Source organism: Condylura cristata, unplaced genomic scaffold, assembly GCF_000260355.1.
Source record: "Condylura cristata isolate star-nosed mole 26May11 unplaced genomic scaffold, ConCri1.0 scaffold00014, whole genome shotgun sequence".
NCBI lineage: Eukaryota > Metazoa > Chordata > Mammalia > Eulipotyphla > Talpidae > Condylura > Condylura cristata.
The window spans coordinates 35,463,191-35,483,051 of record NW_004567115.1 but is presented as its reverse complement, the minus strand read 5'-3'; the positions used below and the strand labels follow the sequence as shown (position 1 = coordinate 35,483,051).

Here is a 19,861-nt window from a genome sequence, read left to right as displayed (position 1 = left end):
TGGAGCACGGTGCTGGATTATGGTGGTGGAGGTTCTGGTGGTGGGCAGGGTGTGAATGTATCCATTTTGGATGTTGAACTTAAAACTCTGGAGCAGATCTATAAAAAGATATAAACCTGCATTACCTGAACAAATATAGTTTTTGGAAAAAATAAGTAACATTTATTTCACAAGTTTCATGATTTTAAGATTGATTTAAAAAAGATCTCAAGAAATGGTAAAGTTAATTTTTCTCCACCAATTTAAACAGGCTTTCAGGTTTTATATAATCCTAGAAGCTTGCCTATACATTAAAATATTGAAAAAACAGTGTAGGTCCCTTCCTACATGTTGTCACTTAATTTTCTTTTCTCTTTTTAAAACAAAGGCAGTCTTTCATGTATATAGTTACTATTCATTTAGCACTTAGCATATGCTAAATGAATTTAAATAATATTTAAAATTACTACCTTGAAGTTTCCAGAGTTCTAAGATAAAAATTTCCATTTTAAAGATCAGGAGCATATTATTACTAAGTTGCTTAAGAGAACAGAGCAAGAAGGTGGCCAGTCAGAATAATGACTCAGAGATTGGGCCTTTTACCCATTATGTCACTAGGACTGCAGAAAGAACTAGAATCCCTCTGTTTTTGTAACTGAATACATTTAATTTTATGTGAAGGCAACAGTGAGTAGCATTTTATGTGGGGAGGCTGACAAAGTCCAGAATTTTCTCAGTCACTTAGATGAGAGATGGCTAGAACAGAATCTGACCTCATGGAGCAACTTGCTTCTGAACTCAAATCTGGTCTCAAAAAATTCAAAGTAGATTATAACATTTTTTTTTTTTCTACTTGCAGTTCTTTCAGTGGGAAAATGTTGATATTCAGTTTCATCCTTGTTATAACTGCTCTGGTAATGAGCAGGGAGAGCTGGGTAAGTATACTACAAAACTAGACTATATTTGTGATGTCTGCTTTGTTGGGAGTTTTGTTTTCCTTTGCAGAAAAATTATAGGAATTTGTCACTGAAACTTCTTAGAGTGTGTGTGTGGGGGGGGGGGCGGTTAATGTAAAAGTTCCGTGGAAGCACCTGGTCCCTATTAGGTGCTTACCAAGTGCTTTAAATTTTTTCTCAGTCAAAATTAGCATCCACAACAAATAAGTAAAATATTTTAAAATTCTAGCAAAGCTAAGTGCATGTTTAATTAAGGGTTTTTAAGTGAATGAATGAAAGAGCGAAGACATTGACTAGCAGGAGCTGGAGGCAATGAATAAAGTTTGTAGGATTAAAAAAAAAAAAATTCCCTAGCGTTGCATTACATTAGGAATTAAAAACTGTCCATCATTACTAAAATTTTACTCAAAGTTCTGGGGCAAAGAAAACTAAGTTTGAAGAAGCTTACTATAACTATGTGCATAGTTTCATAAGTACTGCTCAGACTTCGCAGGAATCCCTTCAGCTACTTTTAAATTGCATAGTTCACTATGTTTACACCATCACAGCCAATTCCCCACAATTGGAAAGCAACCCAGAATTTCAGACACCATAAGATATTCTTCCTGTTCATTCTTTAGATTGGGGGCTAAGCATATAACCCTATCAGAAAGAATAAATCAGAGCAATGAGGAGAGAGTACCAAGCACAAATAAAGAACAGTCCTGACAAAATTCTGGGAGATTTAGTGGCTTGAACCTGGACATGAGAGGGAGGGGTAGGGGGTAACTACGGCCACTTCCCAATTCTCTTGGCTTTCATTTTTGAGGCTAAATTAAAACCCTTCATGGGAAGGCAATGTATGCTTTCATTTTGCCCAAACAGGATATTTAATTGTGCTTTCTGACTGCCTGGCAGAGTTCCTGGAACAGGGAAGGTCCTCATATGTATGGAATGAACATAAGGTAGTACATAAGGATAGAAGTGGGGAGTTACACAAATGTAAATTGGGAAGTAGATCTGACTATAATCTCAAGCCTGTGTAGGAAATAATGTATGCAAAGGTAATATAAGGCAATTACACATTAAAATTCATAATTTACATTTTTATGACATGAGCTGCAAAGACATGTGAAGGCAAAATGGCAAAAATGCGTCTTATGTCCCTCCACTGTCCCTCACAACTCTTCCAACACTGAGTATATAAGAACTCCTATTGTGGTTTCTTGCCAATGTAGCTCTTCCCAAGAGCCCCACAACCCTCCACAACACATTGACTTCAACTTTGGGAGTTCTGCTCAATGACTTTTTTTTTTTTTTAAGATTTATTTATTTGTGCGTACAGAACTGGGGTACAGGCCAGAGACTCAGGGGTGGTGAAAGACTTCACCAGAGACAGAGTGGGGAGCAGAACAGGCAGATCGACGAAGTACACTGCTGAGGGGAGCAGCGTGTGGGTCAGGAGAGGTCTGCCACACCATGTGGTCACCTCCGGGGCAGGCAGGAATCGAACTCATGCGGAAGTGGTTTCAGCTTCTTAGTGCAGTACTTTAACCCGCTGTGCCACCAGGGAGGTCCTCAATGACTTTTTTTTAAAAAAAGATTTATTTGTGCACAAAGAACTGGGGTACAGGCAAGAGGAGCAGGGGTGGTGAGAGGATTCACCAGAGACAGAGTGGGGAGCAAAACAGGCTGACTGACTAAGTGCACTGCTGAGGGGAGCAGCAGGTGGGTCAGGAGAGGTCTGCTGCACCATGTGGGTCACCTCTGGGGCTGGTGGAGATGGAACTCATGCTGAAATGCTTTAGTGCTGCATTTACCCGCTGTGCCACCAGGGAGGGCCCTCAAAGACCTTTTTAGGAAATATCTAATAAACTCCTTCAGGTACAAGGTGCATGCTACAAACTTATTTGACTTTTTAGAAAAGGTAAAGACGTGACTGAAGACTCAATCTCCTCTCACTCCTTTTTGAAGTAATTGAAAGAACAAACAATTAAAAAGTAAAAAAAATTCAAAATGACTGGGAGAATTTCCACAAATTCAGAGATATGAGGATCTACACTAGCATTCTTTATAGGTAACATCCCTCATAAAAGTAACCTATGTGGTCAGAATTTCAGCGTGCAATTATATTTTAAATATATATTGATGCCGGAAATCATTCAAAAGGCTTATTTATTTCACAGACTGACACTAATCATGTGATTAACTCCTACAAAAGAATTTATAGTTAAGAAAATACATAGGCAGTCTCATGTAGAAATTGAGAAAAAGAACCTTGAACTGGATTTCAATGGAATCCTATCTCCCTATTCCCATGGGAATTCTTGACCAAGTTTCCTCATCAAGCTTGAGCTTCCTCATCAAGCTTGAGCTTCCTCATCAAGCTTGAGCTCATTCCTACTTCGTGGCATCATGAGAATCAGGTGAGACCAACCCTGTAAAGGTCTTAGCACTGTCAGTTGATTACTTTGTACTATTTCATTTCTTTAGGGAGCTTTAACATACACCATCTTTTCTGATGCTTAAATAACAAAATTATATAAAAGTTTCTAGCCACTTTCTGGTTAGAACTATGTGAGATGGGAGTCGGAGGCATAATCAAATCATTACTTTATCAGGAGCTCTCATTTTCCATGAGCTGTTACTTTGCAGGCGCTCTCAGACTGTCTTCAGGAACAGGAGCGCCTCAGAGCCCAAGTGCGCATGCTCCAGACTCGGGTCAAACAGCAACAGGTCAAGATTGCTCAGCTTTTGCATGAGAATGAAGTCCAGTTCCTCGATAAAGGAGAGGAGAATAGCGTCATTGACCTTGGAGGCAAGAGACAATATGCGGGTGAGAATGTATTTTTCTGAAGTGTTTCAATATTTTATATTATCATACGCGATAGGCAGTGATGGTGCCAATTGTTCGATCATTTCAGGTTTGATAATCTGCAACAGAAAGCATTGTACCAATTTTACATTGTACCCTATTTTATCTTTTTATTTCTATTAGGGACATCTAATAGCAATATGAAATGTCTGAGAATGTCTGTAGTTTTATAAGAGAGCAAGACAATAGTTTAAATATCCTTGTGCAAATGGCAGAATGTATTTATGAACTTTTACAATTGAACTTTGTTTTTGTGTATCTTTTCTTGTTACATTCATAGTTTTTCTTTTTTAAATCCTGATGTTCTTCAGTGTAGTAAAGTATTGTAAATAAATAAGAGAACAGAAAAGGAAAAGGGATCTGAATTAAGTAGGAAAATAAAAGAAAGGCTTTCATGTGTATGTTGTATGCACTGGTAATTTTCCTTTTGATTAGGCCAATATTTCTCCCTAAAAACTACATGATTTTTTTTTTATTTATTTTTTTATTACAAAGTTTATTTTTACATCATTTTGCACATTTTTTTTCCATCTCGATTGTAATCCCCGCGGGTTTCCCATCACCAGATCCCCCCTGTGCCACCACCCTAGTCCCGTGCATTTCCCTCCTTTCTTCCCCCTCCCCCCGTTTTTGATCCCATTCCCCACTCCACCCCCACAGAATGTCTCTGGTATATGGTTGTTCATTATTTTTGTTATTTTCTCACTTGGTCCATTATACTCCTGCTATGAGTGAAACCATCCGGTATTTTTCTTTCTCTTTCTGGCTTATCTCACTAAGCATGATCTTTTCCAGCTCCATCCAAGTTGCTGCAAAAGACATGTGTTTCTCTTTTTTGGTTGCTGAGTAATATTCCATTGTATATATGTACCACGTCTTTCTAATCCAGTCATCTACTTTTGGGCATTTGGGCTGCTTCCATGTTTTTCCAATTGTAAATAAAGCAGCAATAAACATGGGGGTACAGGTATCTTTTTCAGTCAGTGTTTTTGTGTCTTTTGGATAGATACCTAGGAGTGGGATTGCTGGGTCGTAGGGAAGCTCCATGTTTAGCAGCTTGAGGAACCTCCAGACAGTTTTCCATAGTGGTTGTACTAGTTTGCATTCCCACCAGCAGTGCAGGAGAGTTCCTTTTTCTCCACATCCTCGCCAACAATTGTTGTTGCTAGTTGTTTGAAGATGTGCCATTCTCACTGGGGTGAGGTGGTATCTCATTGTGGTTTTAATTTGCATCTCCCTTATCACGAGTGATGTTGAACATTTTTTCATATGGCTGTTGGCCATCTGCATTTCCTCTTTGGAGAAGTGTCTTTTTAGCTCTACTGCCCATTTTTTGATGGGGTTGTTTACTTTATTTTTGTTGAGTTTCATCAGTTCTCCGTATATTTTTGTGATCAGTCCTTTATCGCTACTTTTGTGTGAGAAAATGTTTTCCCAATTAGTGATCTTTCTGTTTGTTTTTAGTAATGTTTCTTTTGCTGTACAGAAGCTCTTTAACTTGATGTAGTCCCATCTATTTATCTTTGCCTTCACTATTGTGGCGTTGGGTGCTCTGTCTTTAAAGATGTCGCTGAAGTGTATGTCGTGTAGTGTTTGACCCATCTTTGCTTCTAGGTATTTTATGCTTTCCGTTCTTATGTCTAGGTCTTTAATCCACTTCGAGTTGATTTTTTTGACTGGAAAGCTACATAATTTTTAACTGTCAACACATTGTACAACATAATGCATATACTATTACTTCTGCTAGAAAATTATTCACTTCCTTCAGGCATCTTTTAAAGTAGTCAAACAATAATTGTAAAAAACAACATGAGCACTATTTAGAGCACTGTGTTCAGAGGTCGTCAGCTGCTGCCATGTTATATTATAATTTCTCTGTTTATGAGTCTCCCTTGGTTAATTAGCTGGGAAATTTGCAAGGTCTGGGACAGTGCTTAATGCATTCTTACCTTCAATTGTCTATCATAATGCCTGGGACAGAGTAGAGACTCATTTATGAATGAAAGCAAAGAAGTATGACAAGACAGAAATAGCAACATTAGCAAATATAAATATTGAAATACATCTGTGAAAACCAAAGAGATGTCAAGCTCGAGAAAATAAAAACATCTTTGTGTTGAGTTTCTGAGTACACTCAAATACACCCAGTGTGGGGTATTTGAATTGTGAGAATCTTAGAACTTGGGCTTTAATAAAAGTCTCCCTTTTTCTCTTTACCAAAATGATAATTTCTGTTTTGCTGAGACTTTTTGCCCTGGGCCCCTGACCCTGTTGTCTAGCAGCTGATCCTTGATCCTTGGTCCTTGGAGTCCAACTTCCCCTGTTTTAGAATCAGAAGTCCAGAGCCACTGGCATGTGAGAATGGAAATGGATACAGGGTGAAGATGCCTGTGGCTCTGGGCATGGAACAAAGAGCAACGGGGACTATAGACTGAGGTTTAAGATCTAAAAATCTGACCTTACAGTGAGAGGATTAGGGAGCAGACTTTAGGTAACAAGGGTGAGTCGGGAACTAGGCAAGAAGTCAGTTACTACCAAGTGCCAAGGTCCGAGCAGGGAACACTGTAAGGAGCTAAGTGGAAGGGTCATATGGACAGTGTTCAGACAAACCACTACATTGTTTGGGCACATGCCTGCATGTGTAGATGTCTTATAACATTTTTTTTTAAAGATTTATTTATGTATTCATACAGAACTGGGGTACAGGCCAGAGATGTGAGGAGGGTGAGAGGATTCACCAGAGACAGAGTGGGGAGCAGAACAGGCAGATCAACGAAGTACACTGCTGAAGGGAGCAGCGGGCGGGTCATGAGAGGTCTGCCACGCCAAGTGGATCACCTCCGGGGCAGGCGGGGATCGAACTCATGCGGAAGTGGTTTACGCTTCTTTGTGCTGTGCTTTAACCCGCTGCGCCACCAGGGAGGGCCCTATGTCTTATAACATTAAGCAAATAATGATCAGATAGACAGACAGCCTAGTCAACTCTGGATATAATAGCTAAAAAAAAATCCAGGTATTAGTAGGTCTGTGTTTAATATTTTTCATATATGGTGCAAGGATGAAGGAGGAAAAGAATTGCAACTATAAGTGCAATTCAAGGGTATTTTATTTTCCAGTACATAAGCACAGAGTACTAGAGAGCTTAACAAAGTCAAACAATAAAGAAATTATTATTTTAAATCTCTTATAAAATATATAATGTATATATTATATGGAACTATATCTAAAAACAAGACATATGGGAGAGTAAGAAAAGAACCCATTTGTGTCAAAGTTTATGCTCTTGGTGTCCTTAAATTTAAAAAGTGAAATAATTATGTATATGATCTATAAAAATATGTTTCTCTGTACTCGTTCACAAGTTGCTATGTTATTACTTAACTCATTATTTTCTTAATCTAATGCATCTGATGGTAAAAAACACCTCATTATGAAGAAACTAGCAGTTTGTGCAAACAGTGCACCGATCACATGATTTTTATACACCATGTAATTAAATGTATCCTAGAAAAAGATTTTGGTTTTTGTTGAACTATGCACCTAAATAAAAAGATTACAGTACCAAATTCGCATTAGCTGCTGACAATCATAAACCTGTGACATCAAGATTTGTTCAGCCACCAAGACTGCTAGTGCGACCCTGCCCTCATTTCTAGGAGGCCCAGTTTATCCTCTCGTCGGTCTGAGGCAGGATGCATAGTGGGTCAAGTGTAGATGCTGAAGTTTATTTTCAAAGTCCAGATGCCCATTTTACTTGCTGTGACCTTTGCACAAGTCACTTAACTTCTTTGTAGCTCATATTCCTCATCTCTAAAATGAAAATAATAAAAATACTTGATTCTTTGTTATAAAGATTAAATGAGTTAATACATGTAACATGATTAAAAAGCATTTAGCTCAATGAATGTCAGTTGTCTATATTTAGTATTATATTATCAGTTAACTGTTGAAAATATTGCATTGTGAACCTCTGCCTTTTTTTCAGAGGACAGAGCCCACCGATCCCATCCTACGAGAATATTATACTCTCCATGGAATTAGTGTTCTTTCTTCCTTTTCTTCTTGTATGTCCAGAAGCTGAGGATGGCAGTAACAAGACCAGTTCTGGCATTTCCCAGCATGCCCTAGGGAGTGGCAGCTGAACTCTTCCTGCATTTCTTTAAGTTTAGAATGTGGGGTACTCTTTCCCTTTGGTTCTCATCTTTCAGTTTCAGCCACCATTCTGGGATAAATGGAAAAAACCCATTTGGCAGGCTGTCATGTCACTTTATGAAGTTTAAACTTCAGGCTTTTAACATGGCTTGTGTTTTGCAAGATCAGAGAAAGTCCTCACCCAGTTTATTGCATTGTTTATCAAAGAGAGGGCAGGAAACCCTGGCTTCACTCTGCTATTATGTAAGTATCCAAAAATCCTTTTTTCTTTTTAACTCCCATGAACACAGAGTTCCTTCACCCTGCCTATTCTCTAGGGGATTGAGTAGGTTGAAACAGCTAAAAAAATCATAGTTTCAATATCAAGTTAATGTTTCAAAGACTACATTGCCTGACTTTCCTGTGTCATATTGAAAGTCACATTTCCTAAAGGCAGGCTCTTTAAATTGCCTGCTAGAAGCATTTGAGCTACTGATGCTTTTTTGATGTCTAGTTATTTGTTTAGTTGAAAGTTTTCCTCTAGATCTTAAGTTGTGTTTTCATTTCCCTTTGGGAGAAAGGAAAAAATGTTAAAATACAACAAACTTGCTGTTGGCACAAATAAAAATGAATAGAAAACTTTGGCTGAAAACTCCCACATTCATAGTTTTTCAGAGGCAAGTGCTTAGCTAATCATTTCCATATATGTCTGCAAAAGAGTCTAAACTTGTGAAACTTTACTATTTAGCTCTTTGGTATGAGATTAAATATAAACAAAAAGCTCCTTTCCTAATAAGTTTAAAAATCTGTTTACTTTAATGAAATCTGTTGTACCACACACTTGACCACAGAGGTAACCTTTGGAACAACATTGGCCTAATTTTAGAAAATATTTTCACATTGTTTCTCTTCTTGTTTAATTTTCAAAACAGGATCTTTTTCAATAACCCAATATGTATAAAGAATAATTGGGCTTCTGATCCTCAAAAATGAATATACACATAAAACAAAGCTTTACAAAGATTAGCATCTCACCAAAGTAGAAGTGTAAACAAAAGCTATAAAAAGTGACTAAGATTCTTTTCTTTTCTGATTCCTATAACCCATTCAATCTAATAATATGTAGTGTATTTTATTATAACAAAAGTTGACACATTGGTATCAAAACAATAAAAATGAAGAAGGAACTTAAAAATATGTGCTAAAAGAATTAATTTATCTAATTATGAAGAGAAAAAAATTAAAGAAATTAACAAAATGATAAGGCAAACTATATGTTATAGCGATGTTAAATTACAACATTTTCATTCAGAAATCTTGAGTCCATTAATAGTGACCACTACCCTACAATATGACTTTTGGAGTATAGAAACAAGCATAAAATCCATAATGTCACATTCTCTAAATCTGCACAGAATGATGTAGATGATATCCCATGGATATGAATTCACACCCTCAAGTGGTTTAAGCAATAGCTTTTACTTTTGGGTGACATATTGGTAGTTATGTTTGCTTCTGTGTCCAAAAATACTCTGGAAAAGGGGAATGGAGGCATAAAAGAAAAGAAGAATCTTGCTATTTTAGCAAAAATATCTAGGAATGCATGAAATTTCAGTGGCTTAATAAAATTCTGATGAAACTGGTAAGCTGTAAGAATCTAAACTGAAGATTGCTATTTTGAGTTCACTGTATACAATCATACAGAATGACTTATAATGCTTTTAGTAAAGATAGCCCATATTAATTTATGTGTTTGTTGTTATATTTCTGCTTTCATTTTAGCCTCATAGAAGACATAAATTCTAATATTTTGTCTGACAAAGCTGTAAATTCTGTAAATACTATAATGGGCTGAACACACATACATATATCTATTTTAATTGGGAGATTAGTAAATTTTGCCATACATGGCTTTTTAAATTGTTCCTCACAAAATAAAACAATCCAGAAAAAAATATATTCTTGTTTCCATGATTGCTGCAGAGTCAGATGATAATTGAATATTAGAAAAAAAAATAAAAAAGAAATTTCCTAATATCCACTGGAAGATGTACAAGATGCAATTTTCAAAGGCTGATTATCTGCATCATGTGTTCATCTGTCCATTGGTACTGAGTAATCTTATTCAGAGGCTCCCTTAAAAAAAAGAACATGGGGCCCTCCCTGGTGGCGCAGTGGGTTAAAGCATAGCACTAAGAAGCTAAAGCCACTGCCACATGAGTTCAATTCCTGCCTGCCCCAGAGGAAATCCACATGGCGAGGCAGACTTCTCCTGACCCGCCCGCTGCTCCCGACAGCAGTGTACTTCGTTGATCTGCCTGTTCTACTCCCCACTCTGTCTCTGGTGAATCCTCCCACCCTCCACATCTCTGTCCTGTACCCCAATTCTGTATGAATAAATAAAATCTTTAAAAAAAAAAAAAGAACAGGGCCCTCCCTGGTGGCACAGTGGGTTAAAGCACCATACTAAGAAGCTAAAGCCACTTCAGTATGAGTTCAAACCCACCCCTGGAGATGATCCACATGGCGCGGTAGACCTCTCCTGACCCGCCCGCTGCTCCCCTCAGCAGTGTACTTCCTCAATCTGCCTGTTCTGCTCACTACTCTGTCTCTGGTGAATCTTCTCGCCAACCCTGCACCTCTGGCCTGTACCCCATTTCTGTATGCATAAATAAATAAGTCTTTAAAAAAAAAAGAATTCACATTGTTGAGAGTGGCATTTTGAAGTCTCCTACTATGTATGTATTTTCTCTGATACATGTTTTCATAGATGACAGTAGTTTCCTGATGTATTTTGGTGCTCCTTCATTTGGTGCATATATGTTGATAATTGTTATGTCTTTTTGTTGTATTGTCCCCTTAATCATAATATAGTACCCTTCTGTGTCTCTTTTAACCTTTTTTAGTTTGAAGTCTATTTTATCTGATATAAGTATAGCTGTTCCTGCCTTCATTTTTGGTCCATTTGCTTGTAGGATTGTTTTCCATCCTTTTATTTTCAGTCTGTTTTTATGCCATTTACCTTTAGAGATAATATTGATATATTGGCATCTGTTTTTGCTTTTTTTTTTTTGTCCTTTGTGTTTTTGTTCCTTGTTTTGAACTGTTCTTGTTCATTCTTCTGTTGGATTTGGCTTGAGAACTTCTTGTAATTTTTTTTGTAGTGGGGGTTTAGTCATGACGAAATTGTGGAGTTTCTGTTTGTCTGAGAATGTCCTGGAAGGAGAGCATCACAGGATATAGTATTCTTAGTTGGCATTTGATGCTTTGGAATTTGTTGAGTATGTCCCTCCACTCTCTTCTTGCCTATAGTGTTTCTTCAGAGAAGACTGATATCAGCCTGATTAGTTTCCCTTTATAGGTTATTTGTTTCTTCCCTCTTATCATTCTCATTATCTTTTTATTGTCTGGTATTCTTGGTAAATTTGCTATGATATGTCTTGCTGTATTTCTCCTATTATCAGGGTAGTTTGGTATTCCTCCACTTCTTGGATGTCAACTTTCATCTCCTTCTTCATATTAGGGAAGTCCTCTTCTGTTATCTCTGTGGATATTTTCTCTATTCTTTGGCTTTTCTCTTCACCTTCTGGGATACCTATAACTCTGGTATTTCCTTTCCTCATGGTGTCAGATAGCTCTAGAAATGTTTCTTCATTCCTTTTTACTTCTCTTTCAACGACAGTGAAGGAAATGATAAATAAATGGGACAATGTCAAATTAAAGAGCTTCTGTACAGCAAAGAGACATTACAAAAAACAAACAGACATACCACTGATTGGGAAAAAATTTTCTCACATAAAACTAGCGCTAACGGATTGATCACAGAGATATACAAAGAACTGATGAAATTCAACAAAAATAAACAACTCCATCAAAAAATGGGCAGAAGAGCTAAAAAGACACTTCTCCAAAGAGGAAATGCAGATGGCCAGCAAGCATATAAAAAAATGTTCAACATCACTTGTAATAAGGGAGATGCAAATTAAAATCACAACGAGATACCACTTCACCCCAGTGAGAATGTCACATCTTCAAACAACTAGCAACAACAAGTATTGGTGAGGATATGGAGAAAAAGGAACTCTCCTGCACTGCTGGTGGGAATGCAAACTAGTACAACCACTATGGGAAACTGTTTGGAGGTTTCTTGAACTGCTAAAAATGTAGCTTTCATATGACCCAGCAATCCCACTCCTAGATATCTACCCAAAAAATACAAAAACACTGATTCAAAAAGGCACCTATACCCCCATTTTTATTGCTGCTTTATTTACAATTGGAATGACATGGAAACATCCCAAATGCCCAAAGTAGATGACTGGATTAAAAAGATGTGGTACACAATGGAATATACTCAGCAACCAATAAATAAATAAATAAATAAACACATGCCTTTTGCAGCAACATGGATGGAGCTGGAAAAGATCATGCTTAGTGAAATAAGCCAGAAAGAAAAGGAAAAATACTGTATGGTTTCACGCATAGTAGCAGTATAAAGGATCAGGCAAGAAAATAATAATAATGATGATGATAGACAACTATATACCAAAGACATTTTATGGGGGTGGAACAGGGAATGGGATAAAAAATGGTGGGGGGAGTGAGATGCACTGGACTATGGTGATGACACACAGGTGATTTGGTGATGGGAAGCCCATTGGGATTACAACTGAGATGGAAATAGGCACAAAATGATGTAAAAATAAACTTATATTATTAAAAAATTAAAAAGAACACACATAACAAATGTTATATTACCTTGTTTTGCAAACAGATTGTTCAGAAATTTTCAATGATGGATATACACACAGTGGATTTTACAAAATCAAGCCTCTCCAGAGCCCAGCGGAATTTTCTGTTTTTTGTGACATGTCTGATGGAGGAGGATGGACTGTAATTCAGAGGCGATCTGATGGCAGTGAGAATTTTAATAGGTATGCTAGCTGTAATACTATAAGGACTTATTTGGAGTAACAAATGTTAGCTTTATGATGTTAATCCTTTTTAAAAATTATGTCCCAAAGTCTGTTAATTAGAAGGAATTTCACTTTCACTAAATAATACCAAAAGTGCATAGGTTAATCAAGAAAATATTGGCACTGGGGATGGTAGTAGGTGATAAACATCTTGGATACTGCAAAGATTCATTTGGCTTTTGCTAAAATCCACTTTCTCTTTAAAACTTTTAGAGGTTGGAATGACTATGAAAATGGTTTTGGAAATTTTGTCCAACCAAATGGTGAATATTGGCTGGGTAATAAAAATCTTCATTTCTTGACAACACAAGGTAAGGTTTACCTGATCTCAAATTTATTTGAAATACAGTAAAACAGTACACTTTAATATTTTCCTAACTCATCGTGAGAAAATATTTCAGTTACTTGATTTGCAAGTGGCAGTGATCCCTTTAAAGGGAGCAGAAATCCCTTTTGTGGGATGTGGCTGCTAAAAACTAGGAAAGGAGGAAAAGAAATTAGACCTGGGATAGGAGTGTGGGATTTTTATATATACATTTTGGGGGGGGGGATGGGAATATATTATTTTAGTCATACTTTTAAAAAATACTTTTGAGTATCTCAAGATTACATACCATGTTGGTTATCTATTGCATGATAATTTTGTGCAACAAGTTACTGCAAAACTTAGTAGTTTAGAACAACCATTTATTATTTTTCACAGTCTGTTGGCTGGAAAGTTTTGCTGATCAGGGTTGAGTCCTGCTGATCTCAGTTAGGCTTGTTTATGGGTCTGTGATCTACTTCCCAGTCAGCTAGAGGTTCGCATTTCTAAGTTGACCTTTGTTACATGTGGTCTCTCACCTGCAGTGAGCTAGCCTGGTCCTGTTCTTGTAGCACAGGCAGAGGTCCAAGAAAGAGAGTGTAAGCACAAGTCTCAGGAGACTTAGACTCAGAACTAGTACAGTCACTGTCCCTGCCTTCAGCTGGAGAAACGAAGTTGCATGGCAAACTCAGCTTTCAAGGGAAAGGAGTAGACCCAATGGGAAGAGTTATAAAGTGGCATTGCAGAGGGACAAAGTGGTAGCAAAACCAGAAGTTTCAGCCTACCACCTACATTTTATAGTGACATTTCATTGTATTTTTTGTTGTTTTTTTCACATATATCTATCCACCATAAATCCATTTTATTAGTTTGACTCATTTCATAGTGAATTGCATACATCTATACAATAGTTTGATAACAAATTTCCAAGCTTCTCATTCCCATTTTCAGATACCAGTAGTCTGATAATAAATTTCCAAGCTTCTCGTTCCCATTTCCTTTTGCAATCAATCTGTTGCCTTTCTTACCTCTCAGTGGTAGTCTGGGATGATAGTCCCACACAGGTCTGATTCTGAATGTTTCATGAAAAACAACTGTCTTGTTCAAAAAAGCATGCTAAATCACACAATGACACATTAAATGTAAAAGCAAGGGTTTACTTGCTCCATCCAAGTTAGGAAAGTGATTGGTGCAGTAATCATTAGGATTAATATATAGTATAATATATAGTATAAGGACCTTTGAGACCTCTGAGTTATAGCTACAGGATAGATAACCCTGGAATCCTGCTTCTTTCTTTGTCCTTCTGATAAGTGTCTTCTAAATTTATATGAGGTTTCCTTCATCAGCGTTATTTATTAGTCTGTTCTAATGTTTATGATATAAGACACTATTATACTGGCTTTTGTTTCATTCACACATTAATATTTATCTGATTTCTTATTGAAACAGAAGGCCCCAAGGGGAAAAAAAGAAAAACAAGTTTTTTTCCCTAAGTATACAAAATTCAAATGTATTATTTTTCAAATTATTATTGAATCCTTATTTACCCAGATACACTTTGCTAGCACATTTGCTTCTACTTCATGTTTTCATTGGTATCCAGGCTGACTATTTTCATAGTAGCAAAAATATATTTATTGTTTCCAGACTTCACAACCATATCTCGCATCTTCCCCAGGAAAACCAGTGCTTTTGTTCTTTAATTATGGATAGGAAATTGCCTCTGAAAATAGGTTATTCCCATCATATAAGTTTTAACTGGAGATATTCTGTAGTGGTATTTTTATATATTATTGATCAAATAGATATTTAGCTATCTGCCTAAGAAATTGAGACTCCATGTCCCTTTTATAATATAAAGACTATTTAAGAGAGTTATCTTCGCCTGCCTTGCTGCTCTCATCTACTTCACAGCCTTGACTCATAAGACCTTTAATACCTTTCAGGTAACGTTCAGGCTAGAGGGCCTCTTCCTTGAAACCCCATTTACAGAAGACTATGGAATAAGGAATCTGTGGCCACAGGAACCTCTCCTGGACTTGTTCCAATGCCGGGGAGTCAAGCATGCCTGTTAGAACAGACTTCACATTTTCCTTAGAAACTCCTGCTCATGCACCCCATTCATGTCTCACCTTTGTCTCCCTGGGGATGACTTTGTTACTGGTGTGTGCACCCTAAGCTTGAAGAGAAGCAAAGAAAGAGCTTGTATTGTGGGTATCAGTGTTTGGATGTGTGCCTGTAATGTCCGCAAGGATCCTGGCTGCTAGAGGTGGGACTGGGGAGAGAAGGAGGCTGAACACAGACCAGGTGTGAAAGCCACAGTCTCTCTATTCCTGGGCCTCTACCTTTTTAAAATATTTATGTATTTATGCATACAAGAGCTGGGGTGTAGACCAGAGGTGTATGTGTGTGGGGTGGGGGGTGAGAGGATTCACCAGAGACAGAATGGGAAGCAGAACAGATGGACCACTGAAGTACACTGCTCAGGGGCACAGCGCCAAGACAGGAGAGGTCTGCTGTGCCATGTGGGTAGGCTCCCAGGCTGGGGATTGAACTCATGTCTCAGTGGCTGGCAACAGCTTGATTGCTGAAAATGCTGAGTCTTTAACCCCTGTGCCACCAGGGAGGGGGCCTTTTTTGCTACACTGAAGAATCCAAAGCCTGGTTTTACGACTCACTGTGAAATTTTATTTTTCAAAGTAGGAGAATAGAACATTATCTGTTCTTTGCCAAGTAAATGACGCATCTAGAAGTTTTCTACCTAATAATATGTCCTTAATGATTTTCAAGTAACATACACAATGAATGAAACGTTCATGTTATAAATAAAGCAGAGTCCTTGTTTATTCATTAAAAGCTGACTCACGGCAAAAGAAAGTAGTCTAAGTGAGAAAGTCATGAACTGATTTCAGACTTCAATAATTCAATATCTTGTCACCCATTTAAAAATTACAATTTCTTTTTTTTCAGGTGACTACACTTTAAATATTGACCTTTCAGATTTTGAAAAAAACAGTCGTTATGCACGATATAAAAACTTCAAAGTTGGAAATGAAAAGGTACTGAAAAGTTCAAAAAAGTAACGCTATGTATGAATGCATGAAACATGTAATGTAAACTGAATTCAGGGCAACCGAAACTGTACAAAGGCTATAGGGCTGTTTTGTTTATTAATATTTTATAATGTTTATGAACATTTTTAAAATGGTGACTTTTGGTTGATTTTGCCTCTTTTCCTTTAGAGTTCCTATGAGTTGGATATCGGGGAATACTCTGGAACAGCTGGCGATGCCTTTACAGCGAATTTTCATCCTGAGGTGCAGTGGTGGGGAAGTCACCAGAAAATGAAGTTCAGCACATGGGACAGAGATAATGACAACTATGAAGGGAACTGTGCAGAAGAAGATCAGTCTGGCTGGTGGTTTAACAGGTTTGACATTTAATAAACATAGTTGTAGTAGTGTTGCCCATATCTCCCTGGTGGGCATTAATTATAAAGTATGAGGCATTGTTGGTCTTCTTTATAATACTGGGGTTACTAACTAATCATCCTTATTAGAATTCTTCAGTGATGAAGTGTTTTTAAGGATTTGTTCACTGTGTACATTAATAAATCTTGAAAGATATGTCATACAAGTAGATCAAATTACTACTTTTTAAAATTTATTTTGATTTATTTATGCATACAAGAGCTGGGCTGTAGGCCAGAGGTGCTGGGGTGGGGAATGAGAGCATTCACCAGAGGCAGAGTGGGGAGCAATACAGTCTAATGGGAGTCGACGCTAAGGGGATAAGTGATCCTAATTCCCACTCAGCATTTGTAGGTGAATTATATGCTTTTTTTTAACTTGATAATCTAATTTCCTTAGATTTCAGAGCTATTGATTTATTGATTTATGCATACAGAACTGGGGTGCAGGCCAGAGGTGCAGGGGCGATGAGAGGATTCACCAGAGACAGAGCAGAGAGCAGAACAGACAGATTGGTGAAGTACACTGCTGAGGGGAGCAACCAGGTTTGACATTTAATAAACATAGTTGTAGTAGTGTTGCCCATATCTCCCTGGTGGGCATTAATTATAAAGTATGAGGCATTGTTGGTCTTCTTTATAATACTGGGGTTACTAACTAATCATCCTTATTAGAATTCTTCAGTGATGAAGTGTTTTTAAGTGTTCTGTATGCATAAATCAATAAATCAATAGCTCTGCAGTGTTCCGCCACCAGGGAGGGCCTTCAGAGCTATACTATGTGAAAACTCTCTATCATCTCTTCATTGGTTATATCAATAAACAATTATAAAGTTACTTATTTCATCACACTACAAATGAAAATTGTCACCTATAGCTTACCTATGTCAGGGGCAAATTTTACAGATCCCAGAAGAAGAAAGAAGATATTTTTTTATGTTCATGATTACTACCCCAATCTGCTTAGATTGGAGTAATTATATAAAGGATTAACTTAGACACATGATTCTTGGTTGATGGCTGGGAAAACTTTAAGTGCTAGTTTAGGTATTGTCTTCTTATCCTTGAGGTTAAAATAACTGATATGCTTGTGATTTTAAAAAAAGGGTGAATTGTGAAAGCAGTATCTTGGCAGCAGAAGGAGGAAAATAGAAGTGGAAATTATCCATGGGAATAGGCAGTAAGTACCAGGCCACACCTTGCTTTTTAACCCTTACCAGGCCTGCTAAGACTAAAGGTTAGAAGGTCATATTTTTGTATGCTTATTTTTCTTTTCTATTTTTTAAGACTATTAATAACAGGCCTGTGCCATATCTTGAGATGTGTTGTATAGCACCAAATTAAAAAACTTATCTTTCAGTCCTCCCTGGTGGCCTAGGGGTGAAGTCTCAGCGCTATCACTTCTAAGAACTAGTTAGGTCCCTGGCCAGGGAGCTGACCCACATAATGCAGCAGACCTCTCCTGCCTCCTCTGTTGCCCCCCTCAGCGGTGTATTTCAGTACATCTGCCTATTCTACTCCCCACTCTCTGTGGTGAATCCTTCTCCCCCATCTCCACGCCTCTGGCCTGCAACACAGTTCTTTTATGCATAAATAAATAAATATTTAAAAAACAATATGTTGGCTTTGCGAAGTTGACAAACATTCCATTGACTGAAAAGTGGCAAATTCATAGCTGATGTTTGGTCATTTGCTTGCAAAAATAACGAGGTTCTCCGAATGTTTTTCCTGACTGTCCTGCACTTATTTTTCCTCCCACTAGGTGTCACTCTGCAAATCTCAATGGTTTATACTACACAGGCGCCTACACAGCGCCAACCGACAATGGCATTGTCTGGCACACCTGGCTTGGATGGTGGTATTCTTTGAAATCTGTGGTTATGAAAATTAGGCCAAATGATTTTATTCCAAATATTGTTTAATTGCACCTATTGGACTTTCCTTTATTCAGTTCACCTTGATTTAAATTAATTTGAAACAATTCCAAATATATACATGTATAATAGTGACAATTGTTATGTGAACGACATTTCATTCTTATTCATCTTTATTAGTTAAAGAACTTTCATGACAGAAAATATGTATTAGTAACCAAATACATGTAGATTATGTTCATATTAAGGAATTCTTATATGCAAGAAGCAATAATAACAGCTTTTGTTGGAAAGAAAATAAAGAGGATAGGATATACCATGTCTTGGGAGATAATATAAGCATGAATGAGTAATAAATTAAATAAGAAAGCAGTTGAAAAATCCAGCAGATAATAGGTTGCCAAATCAACTACATATGCAATGAGTGTTATGAATTTGCATTTGAATTCAGGCCTCTGACTCAGAGTTGGAACTCTTCAATACAACTCTCATATTTTTTAGGCTGTAGGTTATACATTTCTTTCTTTGATTCTTTTACCAAATATGTGAAGTATTGAAGAGCTTAGAGTTTGTGGATCTGAGTCTTTGTGACTGCCCCAAATTATAAAACTCGTAAGTAAGGGAACAAAGACTCAAATCCTACTCTACAGATTCCAAGTAAAGCTTTTTACCACCCTGTTCCAGCTTCTTCTGGATAGAATGTGGATAGGTGAGGTGGAGGAAGAGAGGCTTTCCAGTGAGAGTTAAAAGCTTCAGTAAAGGTAATATATTCCAAATATATTTGAGCATCATGTGTAGATTTAGCTAATCCTTAGATCCTTAAACCAGTATTTCCCACCAGCAGTGCATGAGGGTCTGCTTAAAATCTGTATGTCTTTGGCTGGCTCCTTAACTACTCTCATTGCAAAGTGAAGAGTATAATACAGCTTTTTGAAAGTTTGTGTTATACTACTTTGCTTTTGTGAACGATCTACATTAGGTCCTGTTTTTGCTAGGCGAAAGAATTCTGAAGAGGATTTTCCATTCATGACAACGTTCAGCAACTGTTTTGCAGTAGCTACGCTGGAGACAACACACAGTCTGAATGTTATAGTAGCCAGGCCGAACTCCTTCCCCTGACAACTTTTTTCATATGTTTGCAGCCATCCTTTCTTTTACTGTCTGTGGTTGTTATTTTAGCTTCTGTGCAATATTTGATATGACTTGGTATATGGTTTTTGGGGGCTAGAAAAACTCAAATTTTTTTCCATAAAAATTAATAGCAGGGCCCTCCCTGGTGGCGCAGCGGGTTAAAGCATAGCACTGAGAATCTAAA

The 19,861-nt window shown here is 37.4% G+C and overlaps 1 protein-coding gene across 1 annotated transcript in view; it reads left to right on the top strand.

Annotated features, from left to right (window-relative positions):
• Window positions 1-18,594, top strand: part of FGL1 (fibrinogen-like 1) — a 35,690-nt gene extending 17,096 nt beyond the window's left edge. Inside the window, exons 4-10 of the mRNA XM_004682491.1 lie at window positions 839-914; window positions 3,570-3,750; window positions 12,695-12,854; window positions 13,110-13,207; window positions 16,174-16,262; window positions 16,446-16,633; window positions 18,435-18,594. Of these exons, the coding sequence (XP_004682548.1) occupies window positions 839-914; window positions 3,570-3,750; window positions 12,695-12,854; window positions 13,110-13,207; window positions 16,174-16,262; window positions 16,446-16,633; window positions 18,435-18,594 (952 nt within the window). The remainder of the gene's footprint in view (window positions 1-838; window positions 915-3,569; window positions 3,751-12,694; window positions 12,855-13,109; window positions 13,208-16,173; window positions 16,263-16,445; window positions 16,634-18,434) is intronic.
• Window positions 18,595-19,861: the final 1,267 nt, after the last annotated feature.